This window comes from Ursus arctos, unplaced genomic scaffold, assembly GCF_023065955.2.
Source record: "Ursus arctos isolate Adak ecotype North America unplaced genomic scaffold, UrsArc2.0 scaffold_18, whole genome shotgun sequence".
Taxonomy (NCBI): Eukaryota; Metazoa; Chordata; class Mammalia; order Carnivora; family Ursidae; genus Ursus; species Ursus arctos.
In genome coordinates, this window is record NW_026622852.1 from 48,070,675 (window position 1) to 48,089,491 (window position 18,817).

Genomic DNA, 18,817 nt, shown 5'->3' on the forward strand with positions numbered 1-18,817 from the left:
ACTTCCGCAGGGAGAGAGATGTGGGATAAGCAGCAGAGCAATGAGAGAGATGTGCAGGCCTTTTAAGAGGGCCCCAGGTTGGTCGTCCTGGGAGATGTGCCCCCTGCCGTGTGTCAGGACAAGGAGAGAGGAATAGAGGTGGGGCAGACCCCAGAAGGGCCGTGTGCTGGCCGGGTGAGGCCCCCTGGCATTCCTGACTCATCACGCGCTCAGCGGGGACTTGAAGTACAGGTGGGGCCGGGGGAGCCACCGGAGGGCTTGAAGCAAGAGGGAAGCTGGCTCTCATCTGTTCTGGTCAGCCTGAAAGCATGGGGCACGGGGATTGGAGGGAGCACAGCGGGCAGCTGAGAGACAGGGCCGAGAGCGTAGCCATGGTTCCTTCCCACAAAAGAAACTACAGTGGAAGTGTTGGGGATGATACAGGAGGCAGTGGCTGTGGGGTTGGAGGTTATTGGAAGATAAAGTCAGCAGTCTCACTGGTGAGAGACGGAGAAGCTAGACACCACCAGGTTTCTGGCTCAGCTCTCGGGGGGACAGTGGTATCCCCACTTAGGAAGCCTGGTGGTGGGGCATGGGTCTGGGGCGACACAGCTGATGCCAGACTTGGCCAGGCCAAGTACAGGCGAGGTGCCCATGGATGTACATATCTGAAAGCTCAGCAGAGACACCTGCCAAACGCATTGAAAGGCATCTGTGCACCAAGCCTTTGAAACTTAGAGGAAGAGAGGAAGGTGATTGACCAGCAGTGAATGCAGAGTGAGGGCCACAGAGCATTCCAGGTCCTGTGACAAAAGGTCTCGAAAAAGGGTCTCTGGGCTTAGCCAGGAACGAGGGCCCTGAGTCAGAATAGGTTGGTTGGCTGGGGAAGTGAGTGGTGTGAGAGGCAACCGCCGTGGGCGAGGAGGGGTGGGAGTTGAGGGGGCAGGGTGCCTCAGAGGAGGGGGGCTCCTGGCTGGGGCCCCGGGCACTTACTCTGTCTGCTTTCTGTCCAGGTTTGGGAGCAAGGAGGAGTACATGTCATTCATGAACCAGTTCCTGGAGCACGAGTGGACCAACATGCAGCGTTTCCTGTTGGAGATCTCCAACCCCGAGACCATCTCCAACACGGCCGGCTTCGAGGGCTACATCGATCTGGGCCGTGAGCTCTCTAGTCTGCACTCGCTGCTCTGGGAGGCTGTCAGCCAGCTGGAGCAGGTGCCTGGCCCCGTGGGGCTGCAGGGGGTCAGGGGCTGGGCTGGAGGGTGCTCCCCCAGACTAAGTGTGGGGGTAAAAGTGTCGCCCACCCGGGTGCTGGAGCCCAAAGTTCCAACCCAGGCCCTATCAGCATACACTGGGGATCCCTGTGCCCTATTTCCTTGGGGAGAGTCCCATTCATTTGCCAGCACCTGCCACGGGAGCCCCCTCTGCCCACTGGGGTTTTGGCTGTGCCTTTGCACACTCAGCATTGAGTGGACGGATTTGTGCATGAAGCTGTGCTCCGTACCTGTGAGAAATGGGATCATCTTTAGCTGCTTCTCCAAAAATGTCCTTGCTTTAGGTTTTAAGGCCACTGATGTGAAAAATGTAGACTCTGCAGGAAGGTGCAGACCTTTCCAGAATTGCCCGTGACCATCAGTTGAAAATCTTCTTCCCCTAGCCACCTCTGACTGTGCTGCAGCCACCTGTCATGCACCCTCTGTGACCTGGGTTCCACTGTCGCTCCTGTAGCCCCAGCCCACACCGTGAATAGGTTTTTGGCAGCAAGGACCAGTCCTGCCAGGATCCGCTTCCAGAATATCTGTTGCTTTCCAGGGCCTCAAGAGACCACCTTACAAAAGTAGTTACTGCCTAAACGGGCCTGGGAGGCCTCCCTGCTCCTGTCCCATTCCCTAGAGGTGACCACTCAGGGCACTCCGGTGTGCAGCTTTCTGGATACTTCTGCTCAAATGTGAAGTGCACATGCAGACACAGAGTTCTTTGCCTCTTTTGTTCATGGTAAAGTGAGAACTTTGGTGGGCCTGCAGTGTGCATTTCTTTCTCACTCTGTTGTCAGTCATACTGCACCACCGCCGCGAGCTTTCTGACGGCCGCACGCTGTCCGGCATAAGAGTGCACGGGCCGCTGCACTGTCGCTGGACGCTCGGGTTAGTCCCAGCGCTTTGCTGCTGCGCTCCCTTCTGCTTGTGGATATCCACTGCCCTTTGGCTGCGAGAGGCAGCAGAGGGGTCGCTTCACTGCTGCCAGCACCGGTCGCTCTTAATGGCCACTGCCTGCTGAGTCCCTGTGCCGGCCTCCGACCTCTACATCCGCACGAGCAGGCGGAAGCACGGGAGGTGGCAGCCGCCGTCACAGCCGAGGCCGGTGCGGCAAGGATTTGAAATCGAGCTGTTTGCCTCTCAAGTCTGTGCTCTGTTGACTACCTGAGTTTTCACACTTCTTTCTGCACAAAGTCATGGAAGCCAGTGCATAAGCAGAGGGCCATCCCAGAAGCCTCTCAGATAAGAGGTGTCGTGGTGGCAAATTCTGGGGTTCCACCTGGGCCCCCCTCTCTGGGGCACGGGGATAGGACAAACTCGGGTGGAAGGCTTGGGCTAGGTCACCATTTCTCCTTTTGGGCCTTGTGCCCCTCCCCCACTCCCAGAAATAACTGTGAGGCTTGGGAAAAATGCAGATTCCTGGCCTTCCCAGCAGCTTCCCAGACTTGTTGGATCTGACAGGTGGGGGAGGGCAGGGCCTGCCTTTCCAAGGGGATCCTCGGCGATTTTGAACCACAGCAGCTGCAGAGCACTTGGCCTTCCCAAGTGGCCCCCACGGATCACACCTGCCTCTTGATGTGTATTTGCAGAGCATTGTATCCAAACTGGGGCCCCTGCCTCGAATCCTGAGGGATGTCCACACAGCACTGAGCACCCCAGGCAGTGGGCAGCTGCCAGGGACCAATGACTTGGCCTCCACTCCTGGCTCGGGCAGTAGCAGCATCTCGGCCGGGCTGCAGAAGATGGTGATAGAGAACGATCTTTCTGGGTAAGACCTGCTAGGCGTACCGGGTGTTATGGGGTGCCCGTGCAGGCAAGGTACAGCCTGTCTGCAGCCTCATTTGGGGAGGAGGATGTCTACACAAATGTTCATAAAATAAACTAGATGAGACTTGAATTGTGTTATGTAGGCTGTAGGCGTGAACCTCTATTTGGGAAAAATCAGGAAAGGCTTCTTGGAGGAGGGGGTGCCAGAGTTTGGGGCTTTTTAGGAAAAGTAACATTTCCATTGGTGGAAAAGGTCTTCTACGTAGAGGAACTAGCACAAACAAAGGCTAGGAGAAATGTGCTCTGTTGAAGAACCATTTGGTCCCATACACTTCTAGATTACCCGGGTGTGTGTTACCTTGGGTCTTTCCCGACATTTCCTGTGTCTGAATCAGAATCTCCAGAAGTAGCACTAAAGCATGTGTGTTTTCAGTAGGAGCCTGGGTGACTGACTGACTACAAGGCTCTGAGTCTGGGAGCTCCAGAAACCAGGAGAGGGATTGAGGTCCAGACCACAGTCAGAGCCCTCAGCCCCAAGGCACAGTTACCTGTAAATAAAGCACATGGTGGACAGGGAGGCAGAATGTTCTCGATTGTTAATGTCAAAATGAGAATATTCCTTTGACTGACATGGGTCTATAGTGAACCATTTCTGCCCCGGTCATACACGCCCTCCCAGGGGCCGTTTTGGGCCAGCTGGTAAGGATGCTGGAGCCGCTGAGTCGGGAGTTGAGTCTTGTTCTGAGGTGGTAGCGGCAGCAGGCTTGTACGCAGGCAAGGGCATTGAGATCAAGAACCTAGGTATGTGGTACACAGGACTGAAGGCCCTGGAGGAGGCCGGAGATGCAGAGGCCTAGATACCACTTCCCAGCTCCCTCTGAGTATTGGGGGTCCTTTCACATAACCTGCCAAGAGAAGCAAAGCAGTTCAGGTGGAAGACACATCTTGGTGAAGAGGTAGCCAGGCATCCTCTCCATCCCAGGCTAAGCCAGCTCCAGCTCCCCCTGTTGAACCCCCACCTGCTCAGAGCCCTGTTTACCCCCAACCCCCACAACCTTCCCTCCAGAGCCCACCTGACCCACCACATTGTGCTTTCTAAGGAGCCAGCTTCTGGGAGGGGCCAGGGAGAGGCTGGAAGACTGGGGGAGGGTGCGGCCTGCCTGTGCAGGTGCAGACCCTCCCTGCCTGAGTCACACCCTTGGATCCTCCTCTGATCCCTTGTTTTCGCCAGGAACAGCAGCCCCCGCCTGCCAGTCAGACAAAGGTGGCAGCAGGAGGCTGGGGAGGGGGGAGGCTTCTAGGTCCCCACTCCGGTTGTCAGTCTGGTGAGGAACAAGAGGGAAGAGGCTGCGGGAGCCCCTGTGGCTTTGAAGTCGGACCCTTGGATAACAGAGCCCCTGCGTTGTGGGTTTGGGTTTAGCTAAGGGGAATTTTCCAGAACACTCCAGGCCGCAGCACCCAGTGTCCCAAGGTGCAGCTGAGCCAGGAACAGGCGTGCGGGCAGCCTGGCCTGAAACTAGCAGCACCGGCCCTAGAAGGGAGGTGCTGGGCAGGAGCAGCTGTCCCGGCCGCTCGGTCCCTGTGGTGGCTTCTGCCAGGGGCCTCTGCCGGGGCTGTGGTTTGGTGCTGCAGCTGGGCCAGTGGTCCCAAACCCCGCCCACTTCTGCATCCCACGCACCTCCTCTCCTCTGCCCTGCCTTCCCCCTCCCGCGCAGCCCCAGCTCAGGCTCAGGCTGCCAGGCCCTGGCAGGTTGGCGGGGCTCTCGGTTTGGACCCGCCTTGGCCGCATTCACAGCTCTTCTCTTCCCCTTCTTTCCCTGTGTGTGCTTGTCTCCCTGCAGTCTGATAGATTTCACCCGGTTACCGTCTCCAACCCCCGAAAACAAGGACTTGTTTTTTGTCACAAGGTCCTCCGGGGTCCAGCCCTCACCTGCCCGCAGCTCGAGTTACTCGGAAGCCAACGAGCCTGATCTTCAGATGGCCAATGGTGGCAAGAGCCTGTCTATGGTGGACCTCCAAGATGCCCGCACGCTGGATGGGGAGGCGGGCTCCCCGGCGGGCCCCGACGCCCTCACCGCCGACGGGCAGGCGCCAGCGTCTCAGCTGGTGGCCGGGTGGCCAGCGCGGGCGGCCCCGGCGAGCCTGGCAGGGCTGGCCACGGTGCGGCGGGCAGGCCAGACGCCGACCACGCCGGGCACCTCCGAGGGCACCCCCGGCCGGCCCCAGCTGTTGGCGCCGCTCTCCTTCCAGAACCCCGTGTACCAGATGGCGGCTGGCCTGCCACTTTCACCTCGTGGCCTTGGCGACTCAGGCTCCGAGGGCCACAGCTCCTTGAGCTCCCACAGCAACAGTGAGGAGCTGGCAGCTGCCGCCAAGCTGGGGAGTTTCAGCAGCGCCGCGGAGGAGCTGGCGCGGCGGCCCGGGGAGCTGGCGCGGCGGCAGATGTCACTGACTGAGAAGGGCGGGCAGCCCACGGTGCCGCGGCAGAACAGTGCCGGCCCCCAGCGGAGGATCGACCAGCCACCGCCACCACCCCCACCGCCTCCTCCTGCGCCTCGTGGCCGGACGCCACCCACCCTGCTGAGCACCCTGCAGTACCCGCGGCCCTCAAGTGGAACCCTGGCGTCGGCCTCGCCTGATTGGGCTGGCCCCGGAGCCCGGCTTCGGCAGCCCTCGTCCTCGTCCAAGGGTGACAGCCCGGAGCTGAAGCCTCGTGCGGTGCACAAGCAGGTCAGTGCTTCTGTCCGAGGGCAGCCCACGCTCTCGGGCCGCTGGGCCATCATACCCCACCCATGTCGTGCTGCTCCTCCTGGTCATTTCACCTGTCCTAAGCTGCCATCCCATGCTGAAAAAGGCCACACTTGGCCCCATCCCACCAGCCTGCCACACATCACCGCCCCCCCCCCCAGGCCCACTGGCCCCTGCCTGAATCCTTTGAACCAGGGACAGTGTGGCCTTAGGGTCTCTCTGCCAGTTCCCCAAGGGGCAGCTGGGGCAGGGAGAAAGAGGGCGGGGTCCATCCATCTCCAGTTCCAGGCCTGTTAAAGCCCCACCCAGGGTAGAAGTCGACCAGACCCCCAGCACTCCCACCTTCCTGCTCTGAGCTGGCCTCCAGGGCTTTCATGTCACCCTGGGGCCGCACACAGTATCTGGGACGGATGTGCTCTGGGTTGAATGCCTGCCTGCCTGGCCAAGCTTACTTGCTCTCACCTGGCTGGCAGAGAGGGGCAGTCAGGCCACCTGGGCTCTTGACTCCGCCCAGGCTGCCATCCGGGAGTGGGAATTCCTGAGTTGGGACTGTATCAGTAGCCACCTGGCCATCTGGAGGTCCCCTGCCCTTGCCATGTCCCTGAGCCACTTGTCCCTGTGACTCACCTGGTACCACCCCCTTGCCTCCCTTCAGCCCCTCACAGCTGTGTTTCATTATAGGGCCCTTCACCTGTGAGCCCCAATGCCCTGGACCGCACGGCCGCTTGGCTCTTGACCATGAACGCGCAGTTGTTAGAAGACGAGGGCCTGGGCCCAGACCCCCCCCACAGGGATAGGCTAAGGAGTAAGGAGGAGCTCAGCCAAGCAGAAAAGGTAAAGCCGGACCCTGGCAGTTTGGGGCAGGGCGGGGCTGCCTGCCAGTGGCCGCTGGCAACATTTTCTCCCCTCGAGGCCTGGATGAGGGATGCTGCTTGTTCCCCGCGTATGGCTGGTCCCCTCTCCACCCCTGGTCCCCCATGAGGACATCAGCCAGTGGACTCTGTAAGAGGAGCAGCAAGAGGGATTTAGCTTAGAGCTGAGAGTTCCTATAGACACTGTGCATGAGACTCACCTGGAAATCGTACTGAACCCAGACTCCTGGTACCTGGTCCTCAGAGCTCTGGGAGGCCCCTTCCCTGAGTGACCGGGCCACTGAGCTGCTGCGAGGCCAGAACTTGAGGTCTGGGGGTGCCAAAGAGGCACATGGAGACCGTCAAGGGGAGCTTTGTGCATGAGGAGGCAGAGAGGTGTGGGTCCCCGAGACAGCTGGGAGGGCTGCCCCCAGCCAGGCGCTCCACTCTGGGTTTGTGCCTGTCCGGAGCCTGGCTCTTGCCCAGTTCCTGTGTCCACCAGGACGTGAGAGAGAAAGAGCCAGGTGAAGGGTCCGACTGATACTCAGAAGTTTTCTTGCCCTTGGGGGGAAAATGGTTCTAAGATATCCAGATTCCACCCACCACGCACATCTAGCATTTAGTGGGGCAGTGGGGGGCTTCTGTCCTCCCAGATTCTCCCTGTTGTTACGGCAACTACCCTGGATCCATGGCTGGTTCTCGTGTCCTCCTATGGGCCAGAGCCCAGGATGCAGGACCCAGTGCAAGGCCGCCTCAGAATGGCAGCCACTTCTTCCTCTCGCCTAGATGCCCTCGCCTCGGCCTTAGGAAAGCCTTTAGCAGCCTCTCAGGCAAGGGCACGGAGGTCAGGGTGGCAGCTCTCCCTCCTCCTGGCCTGGGGTGAGGTTCATGCCCATGCTGCATTCCGCCACCCTCCACCATCCCCTTAGTCCACTGCATCCACCTGCTTTCACCATAATTATGTGAAGGGGACAAGGGGACATGGCGCACAGTGCTCCAAGAGCCAGAGTTTGGTTGGGCAGCAGGTCGGGCCAGCTCTGCACTTCTTGGAGACCCCGAGTCCCATTCATAACTTGCGAGGACCATCCGAATGACTGCAGGGTCAGGCTGCAGCTGGAGTGCCCTCTTTCTTTGCTGTTCCATGGCTGAATGAGCTACTGCTGCTCTCGTCTTCTCTGCTACTAACCCTCACAGGCAAATCCGGGGGAGGCCTTGTTCTCTCGAGCTCCATGGAGACCTGGTGCTGCCTCTGTCAGCAGGGAGCCTCTCTACCCCTCTCTGGCTAGCTGAGCACGACTTGGGATGGGCCACAGGCATCTCTCCTGGAACCAGGCTCTCCTGTGGGCCCAGCTTTGCTTTAGGAGCTTAGCTTGGGGCTGGGGCTGGACCTCTCACCAGTCTCTGGATTTGCTGCCTCCTAACCTTTGGGGAGTCATTTGCTGAACTGAATTAGGCCTCCATTGCCTAGGACTCCAGGAGAGAGGCTCTTCCTGCCTCCCCAATCCCATATTGTCACAGCACCCTGGCCCCCAAACTCTTGATTCTAGCGTCAGCCCCACCTTACCTTTAACCTCTCTCTCCCCCTCACTTCCCCACACCAGCCTTGCTTTAGGGTCAAGTGGAGGCTAGGATCTCACCCCACTGGTCAGTTACTCTCCATGGGACTGGGTCACCTTGCCTCCTGGGCCTCAGTTTCCTGTCCTATAGAGTCCCTGTCTCTCAGGGCGCTATCAGATCTTAATATATCCAAGAGTGTTTTTAGCATTTGTTTATTATAAAAACTCAGTGCCCTGGTTAAACCCTTACTTCTGAGATTTGTGTTTGAGTCTTCACTCTTTCATAGCTGTAAGGTCAGGCTGCAGGGGTGGGAGGTTGGAGGGGAGAGAGCCCCGGATGGGGACAGGCTTGGAGTCTCACCCTGGCCCTTCTGGGTGGCCTCTGAGGGCGTCTCCTCACTGTGTGTAGTGGGCTGAGGTGGTGAAGAACCTGGTACATTCCGAGCTGGGTTCCCTCCCACGCTGTGCTCCTGCCCAGGCTCACCAGGCTGTGCTCTCTGTCCTGGGTGCTGTGCCCGTGGCACGCTGCCCTCCTGGCAGGACCTGGCGGTGCTGCAGGACAAGTTGCGAATCTCTACCAAGAAGCTGGAGGAGTACGAGACCCTGTTCAAGTGCCAGGAGGAGACAACACAGAAGCTGGTGCTGGAGTACCAGGCACGGCTGGAGGAGGGTGAGGAGCGGCTGCGGCGGCAGCAGGAAGACAAGGACATCCAGATGAAGGGCATCATCAGCAGGTGAGGGCAGCCTTTTCCTGCTCTGGGCAGTGCTGGTCCCCCCCCCCCCCTCTCTCTCTCTCACACACACACACACACACACACACACACACACACACACACACACAGTGGGCAGCCCTGTGCACTGCCCTCCTGATCTAAGGAAGGACTGAGCAGCTGCAGGAGGAGCCAAGAGTGGCAGGAGGAAGGAGGACAGTGTCCCCAGCAGTGGAGACATAGTGGCACAGGCCCAGAGCTGGGAGGCAGCCTGGAGCGTGGGGAGCCCTCGTGTAGTGCATTGATGGTAGAATGCACAGTTGGGCCAGACAGAAGCGAGGTCAACCAAGGCCAGCTCACACAGGGCCTGTGACCCCTGTAAGGAGTCCTCTTCGCTTGGTAAGCACGGTCAGGGGAGCTAGGATTGGAGGTGCCCGGAGACATAATGAGGACCCAGTTCAGGGCAGGAAAAGGAGGGATAAGTGTCAGTTACATTCAGTGGGTGAAGGAGAAGGAGGCAGAATAACCCCCAGATTTCTACCAAGAGCATCTGGGTGTCTTGGTACCAGTTGCTGCAATGGGGATCTTCGGGAGTTTAGGTGTCCCAGCCATGCTAGTTTGGGATCTGTTGAGTTTTAAGGTGCCTGTGGGTTATCCAGGAGAGATTTCCAGGGGACCATGAGCCTTGTTGCTGACTCTCATCTCTGTTGTTGGCTTGGATGTCACATGCTGTGGTGTGTGTCTCTCTCGTTCTCTGTCTCTGTCTCCACCCACGGGCAGCGTGGGTCCGGCCTCCTGCACGTCTGTAGGCAGGGCGTACGGTGAAGGTGTAGCATCCCGGCCCTCCCGTGGTGTCCCGTTCCTGAAGCTCACCTCTTTGTGACAATAATACCAGGGAGAAGAGGAGACAGTATGGGTTTTACAGCTTGCTTGTATGCACGGTACAAGAGTCTGTCATTCGGACAGGTCCAGCAGGTGTGCCATAGCCAGGAAGTTTCCCCACCTGGCCTCATGCTTCGTCCACTACAGAAACCCTTTCCAGGTTCTTCCTCTTTAGGCTGGCTGTTTCTCTGTCCTAATTATTGTTTGCTTCGCTTCCCTGTGGGTTTGATCGTTGTAAAATGGTTAGTGTGAGTAGAGGGCCTATAACTGGGGTGACTGGAAATCCACTGCTCACTTGACCGCCAGCTCTGTTCTCGGCTCACTTTGTGTGGTTCCAAGGATGGAAATGCTTCTCAAACTAACCACCGCCTCTTCGTATCTCTTCTCTGAAGGGTGCGTGGTCTCTGAGTTCAGTGGCTTTCCTAACACATTTATTTCTACTAACCCATCCCTCTGTATTTCCTCCCTAATGGAAATGTTAGTTGTCAATTTGGTTGATAGCATTGTTTGAATCCTTCTATATTATTAGTTTTTTTGTCTACTTGTTTACAGTAGTTCTATCAGTTACTAAGAAAAGGATATTGACATTTTTAATCATAATTATGGATTTCTGTATTTCTCTTTTCTCTTGTTTTTGCTTTATGTACACTGAAACTATGCATCCGCATCTAGGATTGTTACGTGCTGGTGATGAACTAACCTCTTTATTATTATCAAATCACCTTCTTTATCCCGCATAATATTCTTTGCTCTGAAATCTACTTTGTTTGATGTTGATTACAGGTGTCCCAACTTTATTTTGATTAGTATTAGCCAGGTAGGTCCTTTCCTATCCTTACACTTTTAACCTATCTGTGTCTTTCTATATAAATGAGTTTCTTTTATAGACACCTTGTTGTCAGTTCTTGCTTTTTATCTAATCTGGCAGTTTCTGCCTTTTAACTGGAGTGTTTAGGCCATTTACATTTAATGTAGTTATCAATATAATTATGTTTAAATCTCTTATCTTGCTGCTGTTTTCTATTCGTACCATCTGTTCCCTTTTTTCCTGTACTCTTTTGGACTGAGCATTTTTATGATTGCACTTTATCTCTTTTATTGGCTTATTAGCTGTATCTCTGTTGTCACTTTAGGTTAAGAGTTGGAAGCTTCCCCTAAAGGGACAGATATTAAATACTTTAGGCTTTGCAGGGCATTTGGCCTCTTTTAAGTGTTCAACTCTGCTGTTTTAGCGGAACTATGTGTGTGGTGTGGCTATTGACAGAAACAGGCAGTGGGCCCACTTGGGCCCTCACTGTCAGGCTGTAATAGTAGGGATTCTGTCATTACTTTTGTTCCTTTGTACTTAAACTATCTTTATTCTCTGACTGTGTTTAAGATTTTTTTTGTAATCACTGATTGCCAATAATTTGATTATGATGATCCTTGGCGTGGTTTTCTTCAAGTTTCTCAGGTTTGAGCTCTTGGATCTGTAGGTATGCCGTCCTGCCTCCCCAGTCTCTCTTCCGAGAATCCCATCACACATACGGTAGGCTGCTTCATAGTGTCCCACATTGCACTGACGCTCTGTTGTGTCCTTCTTTTACTTTTTTTTTTTTTCCTGTTGTATCTTGGATAATTTCTGTTCCTATGTCTGCAAGATGAATAATCATTTCTTCTTCAGTGTCTAATCTGCTATTAATCCTACCTAGTACTTTTTTCATTTCATTTCAGATATTATATTTTTCACCTTCAGACTTTCAGCTTGGATTAAATTCTGTCCATTTTTCTTCTCATCATGCTTATGCTTTCTTCTGTTTTCTCAAACATGTGGCATATGTTTACAATAGTTGCTTCAAAAGTGTCTACTGATTCTGTCATCTGTGACGTTTCTGAGGGTTTTTTGTTTGTTTTTGTTTTTTTAATTTTCTTCCTGGTTATCAGTTCTGTTTTTCTACTTCTCTTATGTTTGGTGATTTTTGGTTGGATGCCAGACATTGTGACTTTTATGTAGGTGCGGGATGTTTTGTGTTCTTTTAAATATTTTTGAGGCTTTGTTCTGGGACACAGTGAGGTTATTTGGAATGAGTTTGATTCTTCAGAGGCTTACGTTTAAGCTTGGTTGGGGTGAGTCTGAACAGCCTTTAATCCAGCCTAATCTGGCTCCACTGCCGAGGCAATTTCTTTCTGGGGATTCTGCTTTATGTCTCTGTGTTAGTATGTCTTTCCACTCTGCCAGGTAGGGTATAAGCTCTGCCTGGAGTTGTTTTGTTTTCATGTTTCAGTGGTTCCTGCCCCAGCCTGGTGTGTTCTCACAGGCCTGCAGACCCGTCCCCAGCCAAAGACTCAAAGGGAACTTTCAGGAGATACGTGGAGTTCTCTCTGTGTCTTCCTCTCCTCGGGCACTGCTTCCCTGGGTCTCCTCAACTCCGTGACGTTACTGCCCTTCTTCGGTTTGGCCTGGACACTCCAGGCAGTGAGCAGGTCTCAGCTTGTGTGTTCCCTTTTCTTAGGACACACTGCCTGTTGTTCAGTGTCAGGAAACCATTTTTTCATGTATTTCATTTGGTTTTCTAGTTTCTTATTGTCATTGTTTGATGGCAGGAAGGTAAATCTGGTCTCTGTTTTCCCACCAACCGGAAGCACAAGTCTCTCTCCCCTAGTGTGATTTCCTTTTGGATCGACACCATCCAATGCCCCTCTGCTCCCTGGTCCTCCCTCTCCACTTCTTACAGGCTTTACTCAATGTCTGATCTTCCTGTGACAAGGAACCCCCCCTTGGCGTGGCCCCTCCCCCCTTCCTCCTGACCAGTGCCCTCTGACTGCTGATCCCATTGAATTCTCACAAGGGCCCTGTGGGTACTTGCCATAGCACCGTTGACCTCCCCATGCACCTTCAGTGTCAGGGGCTCAGTACCCACCCAGGGGTTAGGGGACTGCCCTGCTGGCCTGGAGAAGTTGTGCAGTGATGGGCATGAAGCCTTGGGAGCAGGCGAGCTTGCCTGAGAAGAGTGTGGAAAACAAGAACAACAGGCTGGGACAGACCCCCTGGAGCCCTGACATGCTGGGGGCAGGCAAGACAGGCCTCTGCGGAGAGGTGGCCTGCCAGCTAGGAGGCAAGCCCAGAGAGTGTGGGGTCCAGAAACTAATGGAAGAGCATCAGAAGGGTGGGTATGAGCTGCTGTGATTGACAGGTGCATGAAGGACCCGCGAGGTAGGGCCAGGAGGGATTTCGGGGAAGGAGCAGCTGGTGACAGATACACACATGCTTTAGCTCTGAGCTTCTGCCGACGGTGTTCCTCCCGTCTTCCTTAATCATGACGGCATCTTCAGACCTTGCCCACCCCACCTTCTAGGACAGTTACCTACCTTCCTGTTCTCTGTTCCCATGGCCTCCCATGCAGGGTATGGCCACTGTCTGCCTGTCTAGATCCCGTTGCCTGGTAACTTTTTGAGTGATGGAGATCTCTACTTATTTATGTCGCTACGTCCAGTGCCGGGCGCATCATGGCATCGCCCTGGTGAATGCCGAGTGGGTGGAGAAAGCCATAGAGCTCTTCGGGGTTTCACCCTCCCACTCATGCCACAGATCTTCTGACGTTACACCCCCTGCCTTGTTCTGGGAGGTGGTGAAGATCTAACTCCCACCCACCTTGGCTCCTGGAAGAACATCAGGAAATGGGCAGCTCCAAGGGCTTCTGGGGGATTTGGGAACAGAGTCTGGAGCAGGCGAAGTATAAGGAAGAAGCAGATCTCATGCCAGTGGTTGGAGCCCAGGTGGAGGGGCTCTCCTAGTATGTGCCCTCTGTGCAGGTGTGATGGCTTCTTCCCACACGCCCCACCCCACCTCCTCAGCTGCTTCCTCAAGTGCCAGCTTGACTGTCCTTGTGTCTGGTCACAGGTTGATGTCAGTGGAGGAGGAGCTGAAGAAGGACCATGCTGAGATGCAAGCAGCTGTAGACTCCAAACAGAAGATCATTGATGCCCAGGTGGGTTCTGGCCCTTTGGTCACCCCTAGGTGTTAAAGGACCTGGGGTAAGGAGGGGGGTGACTTTGACATCTCTAAATCCTCAGTCATACCCCCACTATAAAAGCTGAGGAGGAATAGGAGGCCAGGATCTCTGATCTGAGAAGTCAGGCTTGGAGGTCTCAGTGGACCATAAGCTCACTAGGACAGGCTACAAAAAGGGTGGGACAACTCCTTCCCTACTCGGGCACCTTGGTGGGTACCATCTTTCACCAAGGGTACTGACCAAAGAGTGGAAGCTTTGGGGAGGGGTGACAGCAGCCTGGGCAGATGCTGTGGCTTCCCGGCTGCATTGAGAGAGGAGGCACGTAAGAGACTCTGGCCTCATTCTCCTTCCTTGCATTCCTTTCCCCTCACTCACCCAGGAATAGGTCCAGGCCTTGCTCAGATTATAAACAGCATGGACCAGCCAGGAGCTGTGACCTCTGCGTTACACACACACACACACACACGAGCGAGAGCACACACCTTGTACCCTTGGCGCTCAGGCGGCTGGCTGATGGCCGACAGCACTAGGCTGCTGTTTGGGGAGAAGCAGTGATGTGAGAGACCCAGGAAGGCAGGCTCGAGGAGGTCTCGGCCATGGCGTTGAGGCCACCTGTTCCCACAGCCTCCTCCCCGGCCCGCCTGCGGCCCCACAACCTCAGCGCCTTTCCAGTCCCTCACACGCCGTGGACTCCCGGTCCTCCCCACGTCTCCTCCCAGCACCCCTGATGGGCACACACAGTCCCGGGGAGACCCTGTCCTGGTACGGCCCCCACTCTGGTCCCAGCTAATGCCCTCTTTGCCCCCAGGAGAAGCGCATCGCCTCCCTGGACGCCGCCAACGCCCGCCTCATGAGTGCCCTGACGCAGCTGAAAGAGAGGTACAGCATGCAGGCCCGTAACGGCGTCTCCCCCACCAACCCCACCAAATTGCAGATCACTGAGAACGGCGAGTTCCGAAACAGCAGCCATTGTTAACCTGCCCAAGGAGGGAGGACTGTGGTGGCCCGGGGCCGGCCTCAGCCCGGGGAGCCCCAGCGCGGGGGCGGGAGGCCCAGGCCCCCCCCTTCCCTCCACCTGCGGTCCAGGAGGTGCCACGGAGGGAGCCTCGACAGACTGACGCAGCGGGGGCCCGCTCCCCTCTCTTCTGGCCCAAGAAGCGAGTTCGGTGCAGGCCAAAGAGACTGCACACGGGGGGGTGGGACAGCCTGGGGGGAGCAGGGGGCTGCCAAAATATGTCTCTGTTGGTTATTGAATTTGGTGTGTGTCACCTTTCTTTCTTGACCTGGCCAGGTGCATGTACCCCCCACGCCCTCCCTAGGGAGGGAGCCCCTGCAGAGGTGGAGGATTGAAGAGGTGGGGGCCCAGGCCCCTGTCCTGGGGGACTTGGCCCTCCGTTCCAGGGGCTGATCGGCTGGTTGGCAGGCAGGGAGAGGGTGGGAAGGATGGAGCCGTTGGAGTTCCTGTCCTCCGCAGGGCTCCACCCTGAGCACCTGCCACTGCATGCGGCCTGTCCGGGAACCCTTCCTGGCTGTGAGGAACCGAGGACTCCCTCCTGCACCTGTCCCCAGATTCCCCACCCCCCCTTTCTGATTCGTGTTACCAAATAGACCCAGTGAGGATCCTGGCTCGCTTTTCTGGGCCCTCATCTCCATGGGGAGGATCCAGAGCCTCCCTCACTTGCCACCTGGGCCCAGGCTGACACTCCGGGGCTCCCTAAAGCCAAAGATCTGGGCGGAGTTGGCCCAGATGGCACCGTGCCTGGTACCCGCCCTTCCCCCTGGGCCAGCGCACCAGGCGGTGGTGGCCCTGCAGGGAGGGGCCAGCTGGTGCTCACCCTGAGAGAATGGCTGATACTCCCTGATGGATGGTGAAAAGAAAGTCTAATGCCAGCAGGCCCTGAGAAGGTGGATAACTGTGATTTTTTTTCCTTTCACAGTATGCATTAGAAACAAAAGCCCGCTTGCTCGCTTGCTGGAACACAGGGGCCTTTTAAATTGAGCGTGCGCACTGCATGGGAAATAGCGGCCCTGGAGGATGTTAGACTTGCTCCCTCTCCAAGACAGCAGCGGCCTGCACCAGGCCCCGTGTGTGCGGCCGGCCTCCTCCTCACCCTTCCCGGGGCCCCGGCCGAGGACCCAGGCGCTGCAGACAGGAGAGGGGCACGGCTGGGGCCGGTTTTCCCCAGCTCTAGGCTGTTCTGTGGCTTCTCAGCCCTCCGCGCTCCCCGCCCCTTGCGGGACAGGTGGGCAGGAGCTTGGGTCTGTCTCGGTCCCTCCCTGTTCCCACCCCCAGCCCTGGGTAATCTCCGGCGAGAGCTGGGCGTTCGCCCCACAGCGGAGCCAGGGCAACGGAGCCGGGGCTGGGCGATTCGCAGGAGCCGCCCCCTCTGCCTCAGCCTCAGTCTCGGGGAGCTGAGACCCTCGGAAAGAGCACTGAGCCCTTCCCGCCCCTGGGGCCGGTGGCCTGCTGCTGCGGGGGGCCGAGGTCACCACAGAGCCCACCGGGTCGGGGAGTGCGGGAAGGGTCGCCCAGACCACGTAGCACCCCATCCTGGCCCATTCCCGGGGAGGGGCTCCTAGATGCTGCCTGCAGTTCAGTGAGGCCGGAGATTGGCCGGTGAGGAGAGGGCAGCCCCCGAGGGTCACAGACCTCAGGAAGGAAGGCCATGGGGGCTGTGGCCCTGCCCCCACTCGTGGCCTCACAGGCAGGGCCCGGCCCCAATGACGTCCTCTGGTTCGGTCTCCTCCCCTCCTCCCCCCACCCCTCTCCCACCGATGCCTCGATGCCTCTAGAGCAACCTCGGACTGAGCGCCTCTTAGCAATATGGGGGAGGTTCCCGGGCCCGGCCCGGACGGCAGGGTGCAGGAGACCCGCGCAGGGCTGGTGCTGGCGGCCCCTGGCGTGGGTTGTGAGCTCTCCGGCCGAGAGCCTTATCTACTTAGTGCAAAAACTGTAAAAGTGTACAGACTCTTCACAGATTTTTATCTGAATTGCAAGTCTGACAATTTTTGTAAATGTTCTTGGTGTTCGACTGTAATGTAACTATTTCAGCTAATGGTTGTACATAGTCCTTTAGTCCTGGGGCTGCCGAGGGCTGCCCGGGACCGCTGCTCTCCGATGGTGTGTATTTTATTTTTTATTCTAGAGAACAGTATTGGGCAGGAGGAAGAGGTTTGGGGAGTGGGTGTTGGGGACTTTCCCTACCCGCGGGATGTGCTTGCTGGCTGTGCGGCACGCGGCCTGGGCGGGCTGCTGGGGACGTGCGCCCTGACTGGACCACAAAGGGCCTCCTGTCCCGGCCACACAGGACCTGCGTCCCAGTGTTGGGCCAGTTGGCCGGGGGGCCAGAGGTGGAGGGAGGGAGGGAAGGCAGGCCCTGCTGTGGGAAGATAAGGTCCCAGGTCCCCGGGGCCCCAGGCCCGGACTGCTGGCGACAGCTCTCCTGCTCCCCTGTCAACACAGAGAGGCCTGACTTTTTGCTTAACTTATGTTGAGGGTGAAGGAAACTGCCAAACTTCCTATAAGTGAAGACTTTTCCAACTGCCCAGAGAAGGGGGGTGGGGAACCAAGGCCAGAGCTCCACACACCGCCCCCCTCACAGAGCATCTGCCCCGGGGTACGCCTCTCTCTCTGCCACCCGCCCGTTTGCGGAAGGCAGGCTGTCCAGGGAAACAGCCCCTCTTTTCTACACCTTCGGCCCCAAAGCCGCCCCCAGCCCCACACCACCTCCTTGCTCCCCCTTTTGTAAGTATGTGAAAAAAAGATGCAAACGTTGGAGTCTTGGCTGGAGCTCCTCCTTCCAGCTGCGACTTTAACCATGTAATAATGTACAGAGAAAGTTGTCGGTGTTCTAAGACGTGTGGCTGTGCAATTTCTGTACATTTGCAATTAGAAATATTAAAGATTTATTTAGCTATTTTAAGCCTGACTCGCCTCGATTCAGCTGTGTCTCGGGAGATTTTCCAGGGGTGACTCCTGAGTTGTGGGCCTATGTTGTCCTTTACCAAGGGGCAGCAGGACTGGGTTCACCCCGGTGGCAGTCGTGGACAGGGGATACCCCTAGAATGGGGGGAGTGGTGGCCTCGGCTCACCCAGTGACCTGGGACTGCCTCCGCCAGCAGGCTGAGTGGGGTCCTTCGGCCTTGGGAGTGGAGCAGGGCCTTCTTCAGGGCCCTTCCCATCAGATAAGCTCCAAAGGGAGCTCTTGGGGTCCCCCAGCCCCGGGGGGATGGTGTGGCTCTCGCACTTCCTGCAGCAGGCACCATCTCCTGCCAGGCTCTGCGTCAAATGCCTTCCAGTCTCTAAAATCTGGCTCCAGGGTAGGGGCGAGAGTTCGGTCTCTGTCACCAGCAGGTCAAGGCTGAGGGGGCCAAACCAAGCTTCAAATGCCTGGGAGACCCCAACTCCTGGGGTCTCACGAGTCAGACCCATTTGCAAGCCCCCCCCCCCAGGGCCTCTGGAACAAAGCAGCTCCCCAACCCCTTTGGCTGCTCCCATGCACGGGGGCCTTGCAGCCGGGGGTCGACTCAGCAGGAGCCAGCACCGCCCAGTAACCCTAAGGGGGCCGTCCTGTTGATACAGAGCTGAGAGGGGGCACGTCCAGACTTCAGTCCAGCGCCTCAGAAGGGACACAGGCACAGGGCCCAGGTACGACGGGGCAGGGATGTGTCTCATCAGATCCCTGATGGAGACCTCCGTCTGTCACTTGCACATGCATCTCTGGCTCCTGCCAGGGACTCGGACCCCTGCCGTCCAGCATTCCCAGAGAGAGAGCCCAGGGGAAGGCCTGTGCTCGTCCTTGGAGACGATGGGAGGGCTGGTTCGAGAGCAGCGTGGCACAATGTAGGACAGACACACATCACTGTCCACCGCACCAGCCTGCCCGTGTTCCTCTCAGCCCTGGGGTGCCTCCAAACCCAGGGGGTTCCGGTGGGGGAGAGGCTGCCTCGTGCTCCCCAAACCCATGCTGCTCACAGCTCGGCCACAAGGAAACGGTAGCCCCCTCCCCTGCCCCGCACCTTCACCTGCCTGCCTAGCGCCCCTCCGACTTTGCCCCTCCTACCCTCAGCCGGGTC

General features: G+C 57.1%; 1 protein-coding gene across 12 annotated transcripts in view; it reads left to right on the top strand.

Moving 5' to 3' along the window:
- DAB2IP (DAB2 interacting protein) overlaps positions 1 to 17,661 on the top strand; it is a 186,262-nt gene extending 168,601 nt beyond the window's left edge. For 10 of the 12 annotated variants that reach the window (XM_044389574.3, XM_044389571.3, XM_044389568.3 and 7 more), the window contains 7 exons: positions 993 to 1,194; positions 2,825 to 3,003; positions 4,844 to 5,732; positions 6,432 to 6,584; positions 8,698 to 8,891; positions 13,630 to 13,717; positions 14,550 to 17,661. In XM_044389574.3, coding sequence (XP_044245509.2) covers positions 993 to 1,194; positions 2,825 to 3,003; positions 4,844 to 5,732; positions 6,432 to 6,584; positions 8,698 to 8,891; positions 13,630 to 13,717; positions 14,550 to 14,717 — 1,873 coding nt within the window. In that variant the 3' untranslated portion in view covers positions 14,718 to 17,661. The remainder of the gene's footprint in view (positions 1 to 992; positions 1,195 to 2,824; positions 3,004 to 4,843; positions 5,733 to 6,431; positions 6,585 to 8,697; positions 8,892 to 13,629; positions 13,718 to 14,549) is intronic. The other 2 variants (XM_044389572.3, XM_044389570.3) reach the window with 2 other exon arrangements.
- The last annotated feature ends 1,156 nt before the right edge of the window (positions 17,662 to 18,817 follow it).